Genomic DNA, 21,013 nt, shown 5'->3' on the forward strand with positions numbered 1-21,013 from the left:
TAAAAATAAAATAAAATAATTATAATATTTAAAAAAGCAGGCGTCTAAGCGCCCCCGGACGTCCGAAAAATGCCTAGATTTTTGCAACCTTCATATTAAATGCACAAATTTAATTTAATAATTACATGAACTATTAAGCATGAGTTTGACTCGACAATAACCAAACCAAGTTTGAACATTCGTTGAATCAAACTTGAATAGCTCAAGAATAGTTTGGCCCGCTTACATCCTTTAATAAGCCACTCAAGTGGTTTTTGAGTGAGTTAAAATTGATCTAAAAAAATTAAACAAATTTTTCGATAGTCAAAATTAATTATGATTTTTATTGGCTTCTTGTTATAACTACAAAGTCCTTCCTTTGAGTAACTATGAAGATATTGATGACTGATGTTAGATAAATGATAAGCAATCAATTATTTATAAGTCCATTATTTCCATTGCTATTCAACTCATCATCATCTTCTTGTTTTTCTTAGTTGGTTCATTGTGATCCCTTATGATGGTATACTATACAAATTTCGCATAATCTTGAGTCTAACTCAATTGATCAACCAATACGAAATAAATTTATAAGTTTTGCTTTGTTAGCAGTTACAGTGTATAAGATTTGAATCCTATCAAGAACATGAAAAATGAGGTATATATTTGATCTTGCGATAAGCACTAGTACACTAAGCATTTAGAAACATGTAGACCAATTGAAGCACATCTTGCGAATTACTGAACAAGTTAGAGCATAATTTTGTGATTTATTTCCTTTATCAGTCTTTAAACTAAGAGTGGTAATGGACCTTGGAGTTCAAAAGTTTATATAAAAATTTCATATATTTACTTGCACTAGTAAACAATAATTAGTAGTAATAATGAGAGGGATAATTAAATATGATCATTATTACTTTTGACATTTGAGTAGAACCTTAAAAACTCAATGCCTGCCCACGTCTATCCAGGATACTTTAATCATCATCATTATTATATGCAAAATTTCATGTACACATTAAAACATATAATAATATTCAAGTAAGTGAAGTATGATTTTGATATTAAAATATTACGTAATTAATTATTATCATCACTTTTTTTCGTTCTTAAAAAAAAAAAAAAACACTTTTCCCGTTGATTATTATCAACTATGAGGTGTCATTTCGAAGTTGAAACTTATATATAAATTATTACGGAGTATAAAATAATGGCACCGGTTGTGCCAGCGTGTTGCGGGCCTTTCGGTTCTTTGTATAGTCAATACAACAAGCTGGACAACATTATTCATCCAACTCCCAACTAACAAGTAGGTCTACAAAGGTGGCCATACAATTTATAAATGAGACAACTTTTTTTTTTCTTTTCTTTTTGCCCACAATTTTTTTTTTTTTTAATATATAGCATCCATAGTAGAACTCGTATACTCCGATATATATATAAAGTGACGTTTCAATGAGAATTTATCATTCCGTAAGAATTTTTAAATTTGTATATAAATACACAAATTAAAATCTTAGATTCTAGTTTACAATACATGCAATCTTTGCTGGAATAATTTGTGTACATTTATATAGACAATTATGTGCATTAATGTTAGTTCACAGGTTTTCAAATAATGAGAATGGATTCTCATTTAACCATTAATCTATATATATATATATATATATATATATATATATATATATATATATATATATATATATATTGGATATTATTAGCACATAAAATTACATACAACCACAACATATATAATATACAAATGTAACGGAAGACATAATGTAGTCATAAATCTCCTAACCGTTACATCATCAATACTAATAATGGCCACACTAAATATATTATTTATAACACTTAATTATATAACTTTTTTTTTTTTTTTTTTGCTTTTTCGTTTTTGATATATTTATGGAATATATTACAATGTTAATCATCTAATACAATTTTTTTTTTTAAAAAATGTCCAGTACAACTAAATGCATACTAGGTAAGGCATTGCTGTTCTTTCACTTATTTATTTTCTGAATTTCAACAAGTTACTCCGTATATGTTAAAGTGTTAACTACTCCAATAAGTAATAAATTATATTATTTTCTTGGGTAACTAGAAAATCATGAGCGAGTATGTACTATGGAGTAAATTCTTCTTTTTTTTTTTTTTTTTTTTTAATAGCATCTAAACTACATAGAAAAAGTAAATTGTACAGGGTAAATCAAACTCAACTAAGAGAGTTTTTTTTTTTATTTTTATTTTATTATTATTATTATTATTATTATTATTATTATTATTTGAAAAAAACTAAGAGAGTTTTAAGAATAGAAGTAGCTGTGTTGGAAAGTCAAAGTTGGTTAATTATACTCCGTAGTTGATTTGATTTAAAAGAAAAGAAAAATCCTTTTAAAATGTAGTGCAATAAAGTACAACATTGTCATGACTGATAAATCCAAGTTTATTGTCATTCTGATTCCAATTTGGCATATACATCTGACCATTTCTGATTCTTTAATTTTGTTTCCTTCACTTAAATATGGGCAATTTCAATCATATATGTCCGCCCGCATCAACCCATATCTGAGTTTATATTCTTACATATACATATATATGGCTTTTATTTTCCCTATCAAAATAAATATCTGACAGATTCCAGAATTGAAGAAGTTTACTGTAATTTTTAGGAGAGAATTTTGATGGGTCACCAGCCTTTTGGGCCGGTCTGCTCTTAGGCACATTGATCTGAAGGTCAGTAAATTCCCTCCACTTTGTTCTCAACTTGAATGCTTATGAGTTATGTATACACACAGAGTAATGTATCATTGTATATACACCCTGCAGACTCAGAAAAACACCCAAATAATTTGATTTTATCTTCAGAGATCCAGAAAATGTTGTTGATTGTGTGGGGAATTTGAATACCACATTTCAAGAAAAGTAGTTTGCAGGGTACCCTTTTCCTCAGAATTGTTGGCAATGGGTGTTGTTTTGGGATTTATGGTTTTTTATGAGTGACGAGAGAAACCTGCAGTCATAACCTCACACTATCTGGGGTGCGGATAAACCCTGCCTTGTGACCTAGCTGGTAAAGGACTACGAGGAAGCAAACCAGCCTAGGTTACCCATAGTTGATCGACTCAAATTAACCAGCCTAGGTTACCCATAGTTGATCGACTCAAATTAAGGAAGTTAATAGGCCATTTCCATTGGGAGTCGAACACTCGAACTTGTAACATTGTGGTTACTAAGTCAACAACCTAACCAACTTGGCTGGGTTGCCCTCAAGATTTGTGGTTTGTGTTTGAGGGAGGATGGCATGATAACACTGCACCCATATGTTTGAATTCATTGTTTGGAGATTGTTCTGTGTAATGCTTGACTGAGATTTTGATGTTAATTTGAGCTTACATTGATGAAATATAGGCTGGTCCCAGAATATGTGCCCATTCTCCCACAGTGCTTCTCATTCCTTCTGCTATGAGTTTTGAGCTTCTGGTGACTGACAAGTGAAAGAAAGGATAACCTTTGAAGTTGGAACGAGAAGGTTTGTCACTAGCTGTTGACTTGTATACAGAATGAGCAGCACGGTCTCGGGTGTTATCTCGAGGCAAGTCTTGCCAGCATGTGGTACCCTTTGTTTCTTTTGCCCGGCAATGAGGGCGAGGTCAAGGCAGCCCGTGAAAAGGTACAAGAAGTTAATATCCGACATTTTCCCTAAGTCACAGGTTAGTTATTAATTTTCGCTTTACAGATTTCCCTAAGTATGGCTATACGTAGTATTTACAATTACTTAATAATCATTTCCAGTGTTATAAGAATGGGTTGCCTTTTTTTTTTTTCTTTTCATTTTACTTGCAGGAAGAAGAACCAAATGACCGTAAGATTGGTAAACTATGTGAATATGCAGCCAAAAATCCTTTGCGCATTCCAAAGGTACTTTTTGGTTATGCGTTTCATGTAATAAGGAGTTTCTTTCAGTCAATATAATAAAACACAATATCAAATGTCTCGATTCTTGAACACTAAATATTGGAATATATTAACTGTTGCATCTAACATTTTGCATTTGGTACAATGTTGTAGTTGCATGTGGAACTTTTGTTCTCAAATATTGCTTAGGCATTAATAATCCTTATATTATTTGTTGTAATCTTCCTTTATATGATTATTTGGCTCAATACTTAGCAAAAAGATTTCTTCCAACTTAAAACTAACAATATGGGTAAATGCATTTTCTCATTCGCCTACACATCTGCTGACCAGATTACAGCCTCACTCGAGCAAAGGTGTTACAAGGAATTAAGAAACGGGAATTTTCAATCAGTAAAAGTTGTTTTGTGCATATACACGAAGTTGATAGTGTCTTGCAAGGAACAGATGTAAGTTTGTGTTTCTTCTTCCACTCCATATGCCTTGCATCAAACTTTAGCTTGGTTCTCTGAACTTAGTATTGATTAATTTTTATATCAAATTTCTTTTAAAAAGCGTTTTATAAAAAAATGGCGTTAAATTATTGTAAATGGAAACTCTTAGCACTTCCTGTAAAACGGATTTTCATTACCTGTCCATTTACTATTGAATCTAAGCTTTCTGTCAATTTCCATCAGGCCACTGTTTTCAAGTAGCGTGCTAAGCATCATAAATGTTCTTCTTGATCAAACACAACAAGATGATATGCTTATAATAGGCTGCCAATCAATCTTCGATTTTGTAAGCAATCAGGTTGGTACGATGTGTAGATGACCCACAATTTTACTTTGGATAATTTCGATTAGAGTGTAATATGTGCTGATTATCCAGTTGTACTTGAACCAGTACCTTTTTATCTTCAATAAACCTATTAACTTGTATTTTTCAGAAAGACGGAACCTACATGTTTAACTTTGAAGGATTTATTCCGAAACTCTGTCCATTGGCACAAGAAATGGGAGAAGATGATAGAGCGAATCATATTCGTGCAGCTGCACTCCAAGCACTATTTGCCTTGGTATTTTTCATGCAAATCATTCGGTTTTAACTTCTTGAATACAATACTCTTTCAAATATGTTGCCTTATTAAGAGATTCTGATTCCTGCCACTCCGTTAAAAATATACAGGTTAGGTTCATGGGGGAACGTTCGCATATTTCAGTTGAGTTTGATAATGTAAGCAGGCCGTTTTGTCTTAATTTGGATTTTCTTCTTTATTCGTTGACTAGCTTCCATATGCTTCTGATTACAGGGTTTTGAGTTTTGACAAACTATAAATTCACAATAGCTATGACTTTCCATTAATTGTCAGTTAAATCTCCCTAATTTCCTTTACCTATCGGCTAGATTGTTTCAGTAGTCTTGGAAAATTATGAGAGGCAAAGCAAGGAATCTCAAGACCCCGGCGAGAGTAATGGCATGCTAGAGAATGACAAGGGTGAACTGAACATTTCAGTGTAATTTTTTTCGACAAGAATATATGGTGGATTTTGACTTTCTGTCTCTTTCAATGTACCATCAAAGTTTATTTTTCTTCACAGGGAGGATGCCAAGAACCCTTTCTTTTGGTCTAGGATTAGCCTATATATCATGGCTAGATTAGGCAATGAGGCTACAACAATGCGACGTGTTCTTGAATCTTTGTTCCGTTACTTTGATAATGAGAATTCATGGCCTATGGAATATGGAGTTGCGTTTCCAGTTTTGAAGGACATGCAGCACATAATGGATGATTCAGGTACTAAAATAACTCTTAACACTCTCAAAAATTTGCAATTTCATTGCAAGAAAATGCTGATGATGATCATCTCTTTGATTTCTTGATCGGTTGATTGATTTCTTTCGTTTTCTGCAGGAGAGAATACGCACTTTCTACTGTCAACATTGGTCAAGCATCTCGATCACAAAAATGTTTTAAAACAACTTGAAATTCAGCTTGACATTGTTAAGGTTGCAACCTCCCTCTCTCAGCATACAAAGATTCAGAATTCGGTGGCTTTAATTAGGTCAATAAGTGATGTTATGTGGCATTTACGTAAAAGTATGCATCGTTCTATCGATGATGCACATTTGGGAGCTGAGGTGATAGAGTGCAACAAAAATTTCCAAGAAGCAGTGGACGAGTGCCTTGTGGAGTTATGCAATAAGGTGCAACTCGTTCATTTTCTATTTAACCATAGAAAATATTATAATGTCGGGTTGAGCATATAACCATTAATGTGCAACCCAACTATCAGCTTAAACTTTTAGTTGAGATGGAGCACATGCTTCAATTTGGTATCAGAGCCAGACCAAAGGTCATGGGTTAGCTTAAGCTTTTAGTTGAGATGGAGCACATGCTTCAATTGGGTGTGTAGCCAATTTGGTAGGTATGTCATAGGTTATTGGCTGCTAACTACTAGTCCAATCTGAGAACATTAGAACAAAACGATAACGGAGAGATTGAAAAGTTGTCATTTTTATAGTTGTAGTTGGAATTTCTAAGTTGTTAGTTCACTTCTTTGATTGGCAGATAGGCGATGCGGGTCCAATACTTGATGTAATGGCCGTGATGTTGGAGAATATGTCGAGTATCACAATCGTAGCAAGAACTGTGATGGCTGCTGTCTATCGTACTGCACAAATAGTAGCTCCTCTTCCTAATTTGTCTTGTCAGAAAAAGGCAAGGGTTATAACTTATAATTCTAGAATTAGTTGAAAATATGTTTCTTTCTATTTTCTATCCAAATTATGAAGGTTGCCCGCCTTCTCATTTTTAGGCATTCCCCGAGGCTTTGTTTCATCAGTTAATACCAGCAATGGTGCATCCTGATCATGAAACACGGATTGGAGCTCACCAGATCTTCTCTGTTGTACTTGTTCCTTCTTCTGTTTGCCCCGATAAGGGCTCAGATGTGGCTATCGTGCAGAAAGGTGCAGGACTTCCAAGAACACTATCAAGAAACGTTTCTGTTTTCTCATCTTCAGCTGCACTTTTCGGGAAGCTTGGAAACCAGAGATTTCCAAGCGAGAATGTTAATCATGAGAATAAAGAGAAACCCTTTGCAGAAGAGGACGAGAGAAACAATAATAGTGGGATGCTGAATAGAATCAAGTCAACCTATAGTCGAGCATATAGCACGAAAGGTTCGCCTGCACCTACTGAAGAATCTACAGACAAACCAAGTAAAAGACCGGTATGTTCTTGCATTAATTTACCATATCAATATCTCTTTAAGAGAGCTTTTCTTAATCTAGTTTATTTGATCTCATTTTACTAGTCTGTAAATATGTTCGTTCTTTCAAGTTCAGGATGTCGGTTCTCTAAGGCTGACTAACCACCAAATCAGACTCCTACTTTCTTCAATTTGGGTTCAGTCAACTTCCCCTGAAAATCTACCCGCAAATTATGAAGCTATCGCACACACGTATAGCTTGGTTTTACTGTTCTCTTTAGCAAAGGTAATTGATTAATTAACAAACTTTGGAGTTTATCCATTGGATGTTTTAAGGACAATACATTTAATCTGATTGAGCTCGCATATTTAGTTCTGGACCCTGTCTAGGTATGACTAAGTTGATTTGAACTTCAAGAACTGCATGACTAGGTTTTATCTTTTCTAACATTTGAAATAATTTATTAGCTGTAAGGTGAATCCTTTGTTTTTTAATCGAATACTTTGAAACTATTATTACCGCTATGAGTTTAAACTTGTTGAATTTGGAAGATGGAATGGCCTGGCGGGTGGAGAATAACACCACCCGCCAGTTAGGCGGAAGCAATGATGAAAAATCAAGGAACATAGTACACACACACACACACACACACACATATATATATATATATATATATATATATATATGCACATAACTGTAAGTAACTACCCATAACTGACACCTATTCATAAATAGACACAACCCTATAAATAAACCTAACTCTTTATTTTTCAACAAAACTCTCCTCTGATTTTTTATTTTTTTTGAAAATTATCCGTGGCTGAACTCTTCTTTTTGTTTCCGTATCTTACTAGGCTGTTGCTTCATAAACTTGTGCAGAACTCTTATCGTGACGCTATGGTACTAAGTTTTCGGCTTGCATTTTCATTACGAAAAGTTCCTCTTGCTGAGGGAGGTGAATAAACTACCTCATATTTCCCTATACTGCTGACAGTTTTCGATTCTTGAAGAATTTTTAATCTTTCGAACAATAAAGAATCATTGAACAGATGCTTCTAAGCCAATTATGAATGATGATTCTTCAGCCTAGTTTTCGTTTGTTTTCAGGGGCACTGCCACCGTCACGTAGACGTTCCCTTTTTGTCTTGGCGACATCTATGATTATTTTTGCTGCAAACGCTTACAATATCCCTTCTCTAATTGCACGCGCCAAAGCAATGCTTGGAGATAAAACGGTGAGTAAAATGCTGCTGTCATGCTGTATTTGCATTTTCTTTGTTGAAAAATAAAGAATTAGGTTTATCTATAGGGTTGTGTCTGTTTATGAATAGGTGTTAGGTTATGGGTAGTTACTTACAGTTATGTGTTTGAATATATATATGTACTATGTTTCTTTGTTAGAAACACAGATCATACTAATATATTTCAGTCTTATAAACATTTTATATTCTTTGATTCTTCATCATTGCTTCCGTCTAACTGGCGGGTGGTGTTATTCTCCACCCGCCAGACCATCCATCTTCCAAATTCAACATTCTTAACCACGTTACTTTGTATCCATATTAGCTTGCGAGAATGACACAAAAGGCTATTTTATGATGCATTCTTTATTTCTTTAATTCAAGATTATAAAGCGATTCGTTTTTCTGCCAGGGTGATCCTTATTTGCGTTTGGTTGATGATAGCAAGTTACAAGCAGTTGAAACGGGATCTGGTTCGGGGAAAGTTACGTATGGATCCAAAGAGGATGATGATTCAGCTTTGATGTGTCTTTCGCAAATAGAAATAAAAAACGAGCAGTCTACAGCCTCTTTGGTTTCTATAATAATGGAGAGTTTGGATAATCTGTCAAATGTAAGTTCCACCTTTGATGTTTTAACAATGGAATCCCATGTTTAGTGTGTTCATAACGGAACTTAACCCGAGACTTTTTGGATAGACCGAAGTGTCCACTATAATAAGGAAGGCGTTGTTAAAAGACTTTTCCCCCGAAGATCTGAGTTTGGTTGAAGCTCGGTTGTTCAAAGATGCCAAACAGAGTTATGAGCAATCTGGTTCAAATGACAACAAATCTATGGAGGAACCTCTTTTTCCAATAGACGATGATGTTTTGGATTCGATTGAAAGTGTGGCAATAGAAATTCCCGATCTGCTTAATGTTAATCAAATTCTAGAATCTGTAAGTCTGATTGCAGTACTGAAATAGCGAGTCTTGCAATGGATAGATAATAACCTGATATGCCTTTCGTGAGCAGGTTTTGGAGACGGCTGGACAAGTCGGGGGAGCCTCTGTCAATTTACAACCCGATTTTTCTTTCAACGAGATGGCAAATCATTGCGAGGCACGTCTTGCTGGAAAGAAACGGAAGATGATAAACCTGATTAGTATCCAGCAAAGACAAGAAAGTGACAAAGCAAAAGGAGCTTCAGAAGCCCAGGTTGATAATGGTTTTCGGTTTTCCCACTAGTCCTTTTCGATATCCATGCATCCTTCTTCTAGTTTTCTGCTCGTCATAACCAACCGTTTGCTGAAATGTATGGAAACTGCAGGGCGAAAACTGGTTCCTGGCGCAGAATCTTCCCGTGCAGTGTGCTGCAGAATGCCAGCAACCTCCAGATTCCCTTATGCTTCCTGCACTGAGACCATTCGATACTTTTCTGAGAGCAGCGGGATGCTGAGACGAGATTTTTTGAGATTCTGCAGATCTTCACGCAATATTTGAGGTTCATAAACGTCGAGTTTTACACTTTTTGGGGGAGAGGTTATCGCTTGTACAGATGGGATTTGTTGAGTTCTTTTGGTGCTTGCCAGTCAAGTTCTTGCAACACTCATACCAGATACACAGGGGAGGCATATATGCTGCAGATTTTACCTCACAGAAACATAAATAGTTTAGCCAGATATGAGGTTTTTACTTATCCTAATTCCTAAACTATATAAGTTAACTAACCCTTTCTTTTCCCTAAAATCTCAGGTTCAATGCATGTAATTTCTTCATTAAATTAATGACACTGACAGCAGTAATTTGGAAGAAAACTAGCCTTGTTTTTTTTTTTTTTTTTTTTTTTTCCTTCTTATTATGAAAAAGTCCACAATCACTACTTGAATGTGCACTTTGGATGAAATTCACCGTAGCTGGCAAAGAACTTAAACCAGAAGGTCAATAAGTAACTCTTACAAGTAGGGTCAAATTTGAAATTTTTTGATTACCAAATTAATTATACAATTAACTTGATTAAAGTTGCTCACTAATTTTTGTTTTTTACATGACAAGAATTTGTAATACTCCATATTCATCGAATACTAATGAATACTAATGTGGGGTTCAAATCACATTGAAAATATGGATTAAAAAAATAATAAAAATATTAATGGCATGTTTGGTTCATGGAATAGGTCAGGAATTGAATAACATTCCTTGGAATAGACCTATTCCATCGTTTGGTTGGATCATTTTGTCATGGGAATAACATGCCTAGAAATGAGCTATTACCTCCGCAAAGGGAATAACCATTCCTAGGGGGGCCTTGGTATTAACTATTCCCATGCCCTTGGGAATAGCTTTTATATCACAAATACCAAAAATACCCTTTGCACATTATATAATATTTATATTTATTTAATAAATATAATATATTATATAAATGTATATATTTAATTAATTATAATTTTTATCCATCAATCTATCAAAATATATATATATATATATATATATATATATATATATATATATATAAATTAACTGTATAACACTCCTTAATTATGGAGCCTTGGTTCTTAAATTAAGTAGCCTGCTCATCTGCAATTTGCATGCCTAGTGGACGGGCATTGCAAGCTTGCCTAGCAGATGAGTATTGCAATTGAACATATGGAACTTTGAGACTCCTTTTATAAGAGGCTCAAGGCTACATTCCTTACTTCTTCAACCGATGTGGGATAAGTGGGAAAATAAATATAAATATAAATATGTATTTGTATAATAATAATAATAATAATAATAATAATAATAATAATAATTATTATTATTATTATTATTATTATTATTATTATTATTATTATTATTATTATTCTCCCTCTCTCTCACACATGCATATACATGTATATAAATATAAATATAAATAAATAAATAAATAAATAAATAAATATATATATATATATATATATATATATATATATATATATATATATATAAATATATATATATATATACAACATTCAGTATTTATGTCTTTAAAACTTATTCCATTTCTATTCCTTTTAACCAACCAAACAGTGGAATACAATTACTAAAGTCTATTCCTTCAGCCAACAAAATAACATAATACAATTCATATTCTATTCCTTACCTATTCCATTCCTTGTGGAATAACATTCTTATTGAGTAAATACCAGCGGAGGTCCTCTGACTTTGGTGGCACTGCCACTTTTAGTCCTCAACTTTTAAATTAATCACTTTTAGTCCTCTTACTTTTTGTTTCTAGCCATATATGGTCCTTTCGTTAAACTTGACCCTCTAATGCCGTTTTCTAAAAGATAATTAAGTCATTTCATAATTAATTTATTAATTATTGTGTTTAATTTTCTCATCAGAATAATGGTTTCCCAGCTATGAACGTGTACAAAACCAGCTCGTGAATCAAAATGGCGTACAAAAGCTGGTACGAAAGTTGTGCCAAAACGACGTCGGGATATCTCGGTATGACTCGGCAAACATAATAATTAATAAATTAATTATGAAAGGACTGAATTATCCTTGAGAAAACGGCATTAGATGGTCAAGTTTAACGGAAGGACCATAGATGGCTAGAAACAAAAGGTAAGAGGACTAAGAGTGGTTGATTTAAAAGTTGAGGACTAAAAGTGGCAGTGCCACCAAAGTCAGAGGACCTCCGTTGGTATTTACTCCATTCTTATTCTTTCCAAATTCATTCTGTGAACCAAACGTGCTGTAAAGGTTTGAATTGGATTCTACGTATATAATACTGGTTACGCAATTCGCAATTTATTTTGTAGTGACCCTAGAGGTGGGGTCCAGTGGCCTGAGCATTTAAGATTAGGGGTGTTCAATCGGTTAACCGTTCGGTTAACCGAACCGTTTTAACCGAACCAAATTAATCGAAGTTTTTTTTTTTTAACCGTTAACCGAACCGAAGTTTGCTCTACCGAATTCACCGAACCGAAATTTTTTTCGATTAATCGGTCGGTTAACCGATTAACTGAACTTTTTAAAGCTAAAATTTAAAATTCTAAAAATAACACCTAAAATAATAAATCTAATTAAAATAAAATACATATCATAATAAATTCATAACAAAATATACAAAAACATTAATTAGAAACTCCAAACATCCATAACTTCAAATTAGTATTTATATTTATATTATTATTTATATATATATTAAAAACTTCGGTTAACCGTTCGGTTAATTCGATTAACCGACCTTTCGAACCGAATTAACCGTTAACCGAAGTTTTAAAATTCCTTTAACCATTAACCGAACCGAAAAAGTTCGATTCGAAAACGGTTAACCGAACTTTGTCGGTTCGGTCGGTTAACCGAAAATTATCCGAAGTTTGCACACCCCTATTTAAGATTAGTTTTTAAAAAAATAATAATAATAATTTTATAAAAAAAAAATTGTTGCGGAGGTAGCCGGGTTTGACTGGGTCCAAATTAAAACCAAAACGGACACGTGCACATGTTAACCTTCTGGAACGCCGTTTTATTCAAACAACCTCTCCTGGCCTTTCGCTTTCTCGTCTTCTAGAACTTGAATTACCGCATTGGCGCTCACCCATCATCATCATCATTGTTCTGATTGTTTGGAGTCGTCTAGCATATTAAGTCGCTCCCGCTCTCTCTTTCTGCAGTTCATCGCTGTAAGTTTTCTCTCTCTCTATCAATGTGTATATATAAATATTAATTGTAATGTTTATGTTCGAGTTTTAAGATCAATTGTTTGAAATATTACATTGGATCGCATGATGCCGCATTGTAGTCTCTGTGGTTTGAATAGTTGTTACGATGCTTTTACACATTATGATCCAGGTTGAAAATTGAAACGAGTGTGAGGTCTGTTGGATGTGCGAATACTAAGGATTTTTTTTTCTTTTTCTTTTTGATGATATTTGTTGGTCTGGCTTGATGTGTGCGCACGAGACCAAAGGTTCAAAATTTTATATTTGCTGGATTTGATTGCAGTGTATGAGCTTGTATTTTCTAGCATGAATTGTGTGTAGAAAGCAATGGATTCTGGCTTCCTAGGTGGTAACTTAGATGTAACCTATCCTTTGCAGAAGATGATCATTTCCTATATTTCACAAAAATGCCATGGATTGATCAGAATGAAATGAATCAATTAAACAATATTATGGGGTATGTATCTGCTAGGGTATGTCTTATTGATCAGGGTGAGATGTAAATGTATGTATTGCAAGTCTAATACTGGGTGTCCTGTACTTTTGTATCTTTCTAAATTTGTTTAGGCATGATTCATGAATATCATCGTAGTCATGATTATCAGAATTCCACAAAATTGTAGTGGTTCGCTGCATGTTCCCCAATAGGTGATATCTAATTTTGGAATTGCAACACATAGTAGGAAGTATTGGGATAAGTGACGGTTAGGTATGAGGATATGAACATTCTGGTCTGTTGGTGATCTTATTCAGTGGACTTTGGACATGGGGGCATATAAAACAGTTTCATATTTGTCATATGAGTAGTCTGGGTCATTGTGCAACAACTCTTCTAGAGAATAGAGATGGATACTCCATTGTTTCTCTAGTGTTTCATCCACTACACTGGCTGTCATGGAAATCTGCTATACTTGACTAAAGCTAATTTATTATACTTAAACAGTGTGGTTTCCTACTGATAGTGGGTTTTTTCTTTCAGTTGTTGGATTCAGCATGACTGCCCCTAAAATTATTTCTGCTCTTTTGGGATCATTTGCAATTGCCTATGTTTGTGATCAGGTTGTTTCTGACCAGAAGATTTTTGGAGGCAAGCTCTGATTCTTTACTGTGGTTCCTTTGTTTTATTTTTATAGTGTGTGGTATTGTATAACAGTAAATGCCATTTGAAATCAGGTACGACCCCAAAAACTATTGCAAACAACGATTGGTGGGAAGAAACCGACAAGAAGTTTCAGGCATGGCCTCGCACTGCAGGTCCCCCGGTTGTTATGAATCCCATCAGCCGCCAAAATTTCATTGTTAAGTCTGAATGATGGTCGATCTAGTTGCAATGCTGCCATCTCCAGTTTGAATGCATAAGATGGCGTTTGTGTTTCAAGCAATGATAAATACACAATTTTTGGATTGGATTCACATGACGTTCTTAATTCAACTTCACTTCAATGAACACAGTTCAGGAGTAATTTAAATAAATTTTGCAGTTTTGTATGGAGCTCTTTCTTTCAATTCTTTGTACTGAGTTGCCTATGGCGACCAAATTTTTTATGGAAATGGAATTTTGTATTTTAAGAAGCCTTCTTCCATTTTGGAGTCTAATTCTTTTACCTATTTACATTTCCCGTCAGGTAAGATTAATCTGATTGAATCTTGATTGGACTCTATTCTAGTAACTACCTTCTAATTGAATCTCGATTTGCCTCCATTCAAAGCAACATTTTAAAGAGTGGTGTTGTATGCATGTGGGTTTGAACTTCTGACTTTATTTTGCTTGTATTCTATAGTATTTTGGCTGTTTTTTTTTTTTTCAAGATTCAAGAAAATCATGTTCTCCATTGCTAATCAAGTAGTAATTCAAGACAGGGCGGCAAATAGATTATCATAATAACAGGAGAAAAGCTTAAACCCTGACATGTACAGATTTTCATCAGCATTTGCTTCTTCTCACCTGAGACTGAGCAAATTTTGTGACCACCAATGGAGATTCAAAAATCCCCAGGATTGAGATCAAGAATAGCAGAGATGATGATGATAAAAGACTGGTTCAATTCTCTGTAATTTCTCTAAGCATTTCAATAACCTTCTTCATCTTGGGCCGTTTAGCCGGTGTGGTGTCTGTGCAGATCAATGCAACTTTCAAAGCTGCAAGCATTTCTTTCCTCCAAGCAAACGAAACAGTGCTCAGTCTAGCATCAAGTATCTGCTCAGGTGTTTCCCCTCTTGCAGGTGCACCATGGACCCACTTCACCAAATCTATTCCTTCGCCAAACGCTTCATCCACAGGCAGTCTGGCTGTGAGGATCTCGAGCAAGACAACCCCGAAGCTGTAAACATTTCCTGGAGCTGTCACTTGCATTGTGTATGCATATTCTGTCCATAAACAGAAACCATTCAGGTATGTGTAACATAAATACGGTTAAGAACTGATTAGCTAAGCATTTGAAGCAGGTAAGCAGTAAGTACCTGGGGGAATATAACCAAATGATCCAGCAACAGCACTGATGCTTGCAGTTCCTCTGGATGGGTCAAGAAGCCTAGATATTTCGACTTCACCAACTAAGGGCCGGAAGTTGGAATCCACAAGTACATTTCCCGAAGAAATATCCAGGTGAATAATGGCAACGTGATGAAGGAAAGCCAACCCTTCAGCCACGCCAATGGCAATAGAGAGTCTTGTTGGCCAGTCAGGTTTGAATTCGGGTTTCTTTGCAGATTCATGAAGAAACTGTGCCAACGTCCCATTGGGGTAGTATTGATGTAGGAGAAGGACAGTGTCTTCATAGATGGCAAACCCGATAGGCCTCATCAGATTGTCGTGACAGAGCTTGCTTAGCTTTTCGAGCTCTCTGATCATCTTGCTTTGGTGTTGGACAATCGTTTTGTCCATTGATTTTAGCCTCTTAACGGACAAAACCAACCCAGAAGGCATGTCCGCTCTGTACACAGTGCTGAATGTGCCAATGCTAAGCTTGTTTGAATCTTTCAAGGCTGCTTTAACAACTGCATCAAAATCTATTGCTTGCCTGAGATTTTCAACAAAAACATTTCCAGCAATTATCACTGGATTGCAGATTTCATCGGTGGTGGTTCCCTCGGATTTGGCAGCCTTTTCTTCTTTCTCCCTCAACATAAACAGCAAAACGACTACAGTCACAGATATGAAAACCGCCAATCCAGAACCAATAACAGCCAAAATGATTCGGTATGAAACCTTGTGATGGTAACCACGGCCATAATCATCCAGGTTTCCACAGGCATTGCTCAAAGGGTCACCACAGAGCCCTTTGTTTCCACTAAAGCTTGTATTCAAGCTTTTCTGGAATGGCACAAAAAGAGGTATTTGGCCAGTAAATTGGTTGTTCGAGAAATTAACCTCGATCAAACTTAGCATGCCCTTCAGGTCTGGTGGAATGCTCCCCGACAGCTGATTGTTAGAGACATCCAAAGAAACCAACTTGTCAAGTTTTCCCAACTCTTGGGGCAACTGCCCATGGAGATGATTGTAGCTCAGATTCAACGCAATCTGCAAGTTCTTCATATGACCTATCTCAGCCGGGATGCTTCCAGTAAGGTAATTTCTTCCCATTTGCAACTCGAGCAACTTCATGCAGTTCCCAATCTCGTGAGGTATCTCGCCTCTTATTGAATTCTGACCCAGCAGTAGATATTGCAATCTGGAAGTCTTGCAGATATCTTGCGGTATGGTGCCATTGAATCTGTTGTTGCTTAAATCCAGCTTATTCAGATTCTTCGCCCCAAGCACCGATGTTGGAATTTCACCATAAAGGCTATTGCCAGAAACGATCAACTCCTGCAGATTGGTAAGGTTCCCGAACTCTGGAGGAATAGTCCCGGTAAATCCATTCGAGGCCAAATTGAGGAGAGTGAGATTACTGCACTGTGCAAATTCTGGTGCAATCTCCCCTGAGAGATTGTTATTATCCACTTCAAAGTAAGTAAGGCTGCTGATATTACCAATTGTTCTGGGAATGGATCCTATAAGCCTGTTATTCCCAATTCGAATACTCGAAAGGCCTTTACATCTACCAATCGATTCGGGAATATAGCCAATCAACTGATTCTGGGTGAGAACCAAAACCTCAAGCTTCTCCATTGCAAAAAGGCTCTCTGGGATTATCCCTTGAAGCAGGTTTGAGTGAAGATTCAGAGACCTAAGCCAGGAATTCAATCCTAAATTTGCAGGTATGGAGCCAATAAACTCATTCTCATAGGCTGCAAACACTCTCAGATTGGTCAGATTTCCCACCCACATGGGTATAGAGCCATTCAACCTATTGGTATATATCTGAAAATCCTGCAGCCTCTCTAGTCCCCCAAGTTCATCAGGTATGGTTCCTGAGACCAAATTGTTTGACACATTCAAAGCTCTAAGGTTTCTTAGCCTACCCAGTTCTCCAGGAATAGAACCCCCAAACTTATTAAAAGACAAATCAAGAAACTCAAGCTCAGATAAGTTGCCAAGAACAGGTGGGATTGATCCCAGGAAATTATTCCCAGAAAGGTCAAGCCACTTCAGTGCTTTGAGCTCAGATATTAACCCCACATTACCTTGTAGCCTTAGGCCAGAAAGATCAAGCCTTTCCACCATTGATAGGTTTGAGCTGCATCCAATCCCATGCCAAGAACAGAAATCTGAGGTGTTTGAGCCCCACCCTGATACCCCTAGCTCTTTTCCAATGGCTACCAGTATAGTCTGTTCTTGCACAGCTTCACCACTTGTCACCAACCCCACTACCAAAACACTCAACAAGCTCAAAAATCCCATTTTTAGGTCACTTTCAAGAACCCTCACTCTTCTCATATTTCTTCTCCTCCTCCCCAAATTCCCCCAAATAGAAACACCCAAAGGTACATAAATCAAGAATGTGCAAGACCACCCAATTTTCTTCTCTTCCTTCTTCAACAGAAACAAGGAAAATGGACCAGAGACCAAAAAGACACTTTTTTTGGGGGCAATGGATATTCAAGAACAATGTGAGATTTGGGGGTTACAAAATAAAGAAATATCTGAGTAGTAACCGATAGAATGATGAAAAAGAGTGGTACCGAGAGCGCCAAAAACAAAACACTAGCAAAGAGAAACCAACCCAGAAAACCCGGTGCAGAGATTAAGGATAAAACGGATTATGATAACATGAAGATGAGCAGAAGCACGAGTGCATGACCATGAACAGGAAGTTCTGCAGAGAAAAAAAAAATCTAAAACAATAATTTAATGTTGCAGGGGAAAAAGAACAATGGAATGTAGCAGTTTCTTGGAACAAACATGAGTGACGAAACAAGGGGGGAGGGGAAATGGGTACAATGTTGTTGTTTGGGCAAACTGCTTTCACGGGTCAGGTGTTTTCCCTCTCTGTCCTAGAGCGAGAAAGAGAATGAGAGAGAGAAAGAGAGGGGATAATGGTAGTACACGCTACTGCTACTCATTCATGGATATATGATGTTGTAGAGATACGGTAGTGGCAGTAGGCAGAATCACTCTCTCTCTCTCTCTCTCTCTCTCTCTCTCTCTCTCTCTTTCTCTCTCACTCAATAACGTAGTGTCACGAGAAATGGGCAGTCATGAGTCAATGAAACTGTACGGGTCAGACTGTTGTTGCCTACGTGCCTGGGCCACACCTCCATTTCAATTATACTGAACCAAACGGCTGGTAGTTGATAACTGATCGAATTAGATGATAGTTAATAATTGATTGAGTTAGTTGGTTTGACCAACTGATTGTATTAGCTGATTATAAAAAAATGTTTGATAAATTAGCTGATTACTATTAGCTTATTGCATGTGAGGCTGATTCAGTTGATTCGATCACATCCTTTCACGATTATATTTTTTATCAAATAACGTAGAATGAGGTTGACTCTGATACTAAATTGAAATATCTATTATATAACTGTAGCCAACATTAATAGATTGAACACCAATTTTGTTGAAGTTTGCATCTTCACATCTTCTGCACAATACATTCAATCATGCACTACACTATTTTCACTCTTTTATTTTTTAACTTGTCAATGGCATTAAACAAGACAGTACAAAAATAGTTGTAATTAACATCTTTCACATCGTCCGACAAGACAATACACGACCTTTGCATTTGATACATATAAACTAATATATTCTCTTAATATTCAATAAATTTTTATCATGTATCATAATTTGATTCATAAAATAGGCATAATACTAAAAATTGTGATACGCTTTTTGTTTAGATGAATTAAAGCATGCCGTGTAACTGAGGAATAAAAACTAAGTATACACGTAGTATTACTCATTCTCATATTAATGACACAAACCATTAGTTATATTATTTGAAAAAAAAAACAAAAAAAAAAAAAAAGAGAACAATATATATATATATATATATATATATATATATATATATATATATATATATATATATATATATATATATATATGAGAAAGTCTATTGTGTTGTTAAGTATCAATGTGTCTTATATTGAATATTAGTTAAAAGTTTTTTAGGAGACTTTAGTTTGATACTTGATAGGCTGATATAAACTCACAACTTCTCTTATTCATTTTTTAATTGTATCATGCACAAGAGATATCGGTATTTCAACAATTCTCTCCAACCTTTTCTATCTATCTTTAGCATTCTACCGATATCAAGTCATGGACAGATTTCTTCAGCACTTTTTCAGACACCTTAAAAATTTTCTACTAAAATAGTTGTGATTAACATTTTCTTTCACCTCAAATAGTGAAATATATTATTTTCTATATATGTAGCCTATTAAGAAGAAGAAGAAGATAATAATAATAATAATAATAATAATAATAATAATAATAATAATAATAATAATAATAATAATAATAATAATAATAATAATAATAATAATAATAATAATAATAATGCTTTTCGTTCGTTCAGTTTCAAAAAAAAATAATAATAATAATAATAATATTATTATTATTATTATTATTATTATTATTATTATTATTATTATTATTATTATTATTATTATTATTATAGTGAAAAAGGTTGTTGTCGTAATACGAGGTGAGAAAGCAGTATATTTTAGTGCATGATAAACAATATTATTGTTCACATAGCTACCATTATTTTATTTAATTAACAAGATTCTCCACATAAGCTACCATTATTTTATCTTCTTTCTCTTCTTCTTCTTTTTTTTTTTTTTTTGGGCGTTGAATCTAATATATCATCTCATTCAAGCTAAAGTAAATTATTGGACCACCTCAGGTGAGATTATTTATTATTTAAAAAAAAAAACAAATTGTACAATCAAAAGCTTTTTTTTATTATAACTATTAAAAATCTGCAATTACTATCCAGCGGTATATATTGAGTGCCGATCATATTGAATACAAACATATAGATTGTATTAACTTAATATATTAAATTATATTATATATTATTGTATTTGATAGAAAATATGATTTATTAGAAAGTTATTCCATATTCTAAAATTATAAAAAGTAAATTTCAATATAATGATATGTATGAGATAAACGTTACTCATATGTAATAGTTCATTGAAAAAATGTTGATAAAAATTAATTTCTTAATTTTTTTAATGTAAAAATTATGATAATTTGCTTGGCCACTCGGACCATATATTTATTTATTTTAATGGGGAAAAAGTGAAGACAGAGAAATAAATATAGTGTTTAAAAAAAAAAAAAAAATATATAGGAGTAGAATGTTAAATTGAGAGAGCAGTCCCACTGTCCCAGCAATAGCAGTTGACAGCTCATAGGAATTTGCAATAATTGGTGAAGTAGATTGTTCATTTGTTCCCTAACTGCAGCAGTTGGCCTGCTCCGCTGGGTTGTACTGTACAACACCTTTTACCCTATGCTATGGTTGTCACATTAGTGTTTAGTAAATAGTTACTCCGTATTAGTTAATTGAGTTAGTAAATTTGACTAATTGATCGCAGAAAAATATTTGATAAATTAGTACCTGATAGATAATTACATTCAAAATGATCGAC

General features: G+C 34.6%; 2 protein-coding genes across 3 annotated transcripts; one reads left to right on the plus strand and one right to left on the minus strand.

Moving 5' to 3' along the window:
* The first annotated feature begins 1,946 nt into the window (after window positions 1–1,946).
* Window positions 1,947–10,151, plus strand: LOC109181388. 2 transcript variants are annotated; one of them, XM_019331135.1, is made up of 20 exons: window positions 1,947–1,966; window positions 2,620–2,718; window positions 3,394–3,695; window positions 3,829–3,903; window positions 4,234–4,349; window positions 4,578–4,692; window positions 4,829–4,957; window positions 5,068–5,115; window positions 5,287–5,396; window positions 5,481–5,677; window positions 5,795–6,087; window positions 6,452–6,601; window positions 6,699–7,115; window positions 7,231–7,380; window positions 7,975–8,050; window positions 8,203–8,330; window positions 8,749–8,949; window positions 9,035–9,274; window positions 9,351–9,533; window positions 9,646–10,151. In XM_019331135.1, exons 3-20 carry the CDS (start codon window positions 3,546–3,548, stop codon window positions 9,772–9,774), a joined length of 2,907 nt encoding a protein of 968 aa, XP_019186680.1. In that variant the 5' UTR covers window positions 1,947–1,966; window positions 2,620–2,718; window positions 3,394–3,545; the 3' UTR covers window positions 9,775–10,151. The 2 variants fall into 2 exon arrangements, with proteins under 2 accessions (XP_019186680.1, XP_019186681.1); XM_019331136.1 differs by lacking the exon at window positions 1,947–1,966 and having other exon boundaries at window positions 2,413–2,718; window positions 9,351–9,485; window positions 9,643–10,151.
* A 4,664-nt stretch (window positions 10,152–14,815) lies between these two features.
* Window positions 14,816–18,506, minus strand: LOC109181821 (leucine-rich repeat receptor-like tyrosine-protein kinase PXC3). Its single transcript, XM_019331740.1, has 2 exons — window positions 15,476–18,506; window positions 14,816–15,382 (listed from the first exon to the last, which is right to left on the minus strand). Exons 1-2 carry the CDS (start codon window positions 17,832–17,834, stop codon window positions 15,057–15,059), a joined length of 2,685 nt encoding a protein of 894 aa, XP_019187285.1. The 5' UTR covers window positions 17,835–18,506; the 3' UTR covers window positions 14,816–15,056.
* Window positions 18,507–21,013: the final 2,507 nt, after the last annotated feature.

Source organism: Ipomoea nil, unplaced genomic scaffold (assembly GCF_001879475.1).
Source record: "Ipomoea nil cultivar Tokyo-kokei standard unplaced genomic scaffold, Asagao_1.1 scaffold1043, whole genome shotgun sequence".
NCBI lineage: Eukaryota > Viridiplantae > Streptophyta > Magnoliopsida > Solanales > Convolvulaceae > Ipomoea > Ipomoea nil.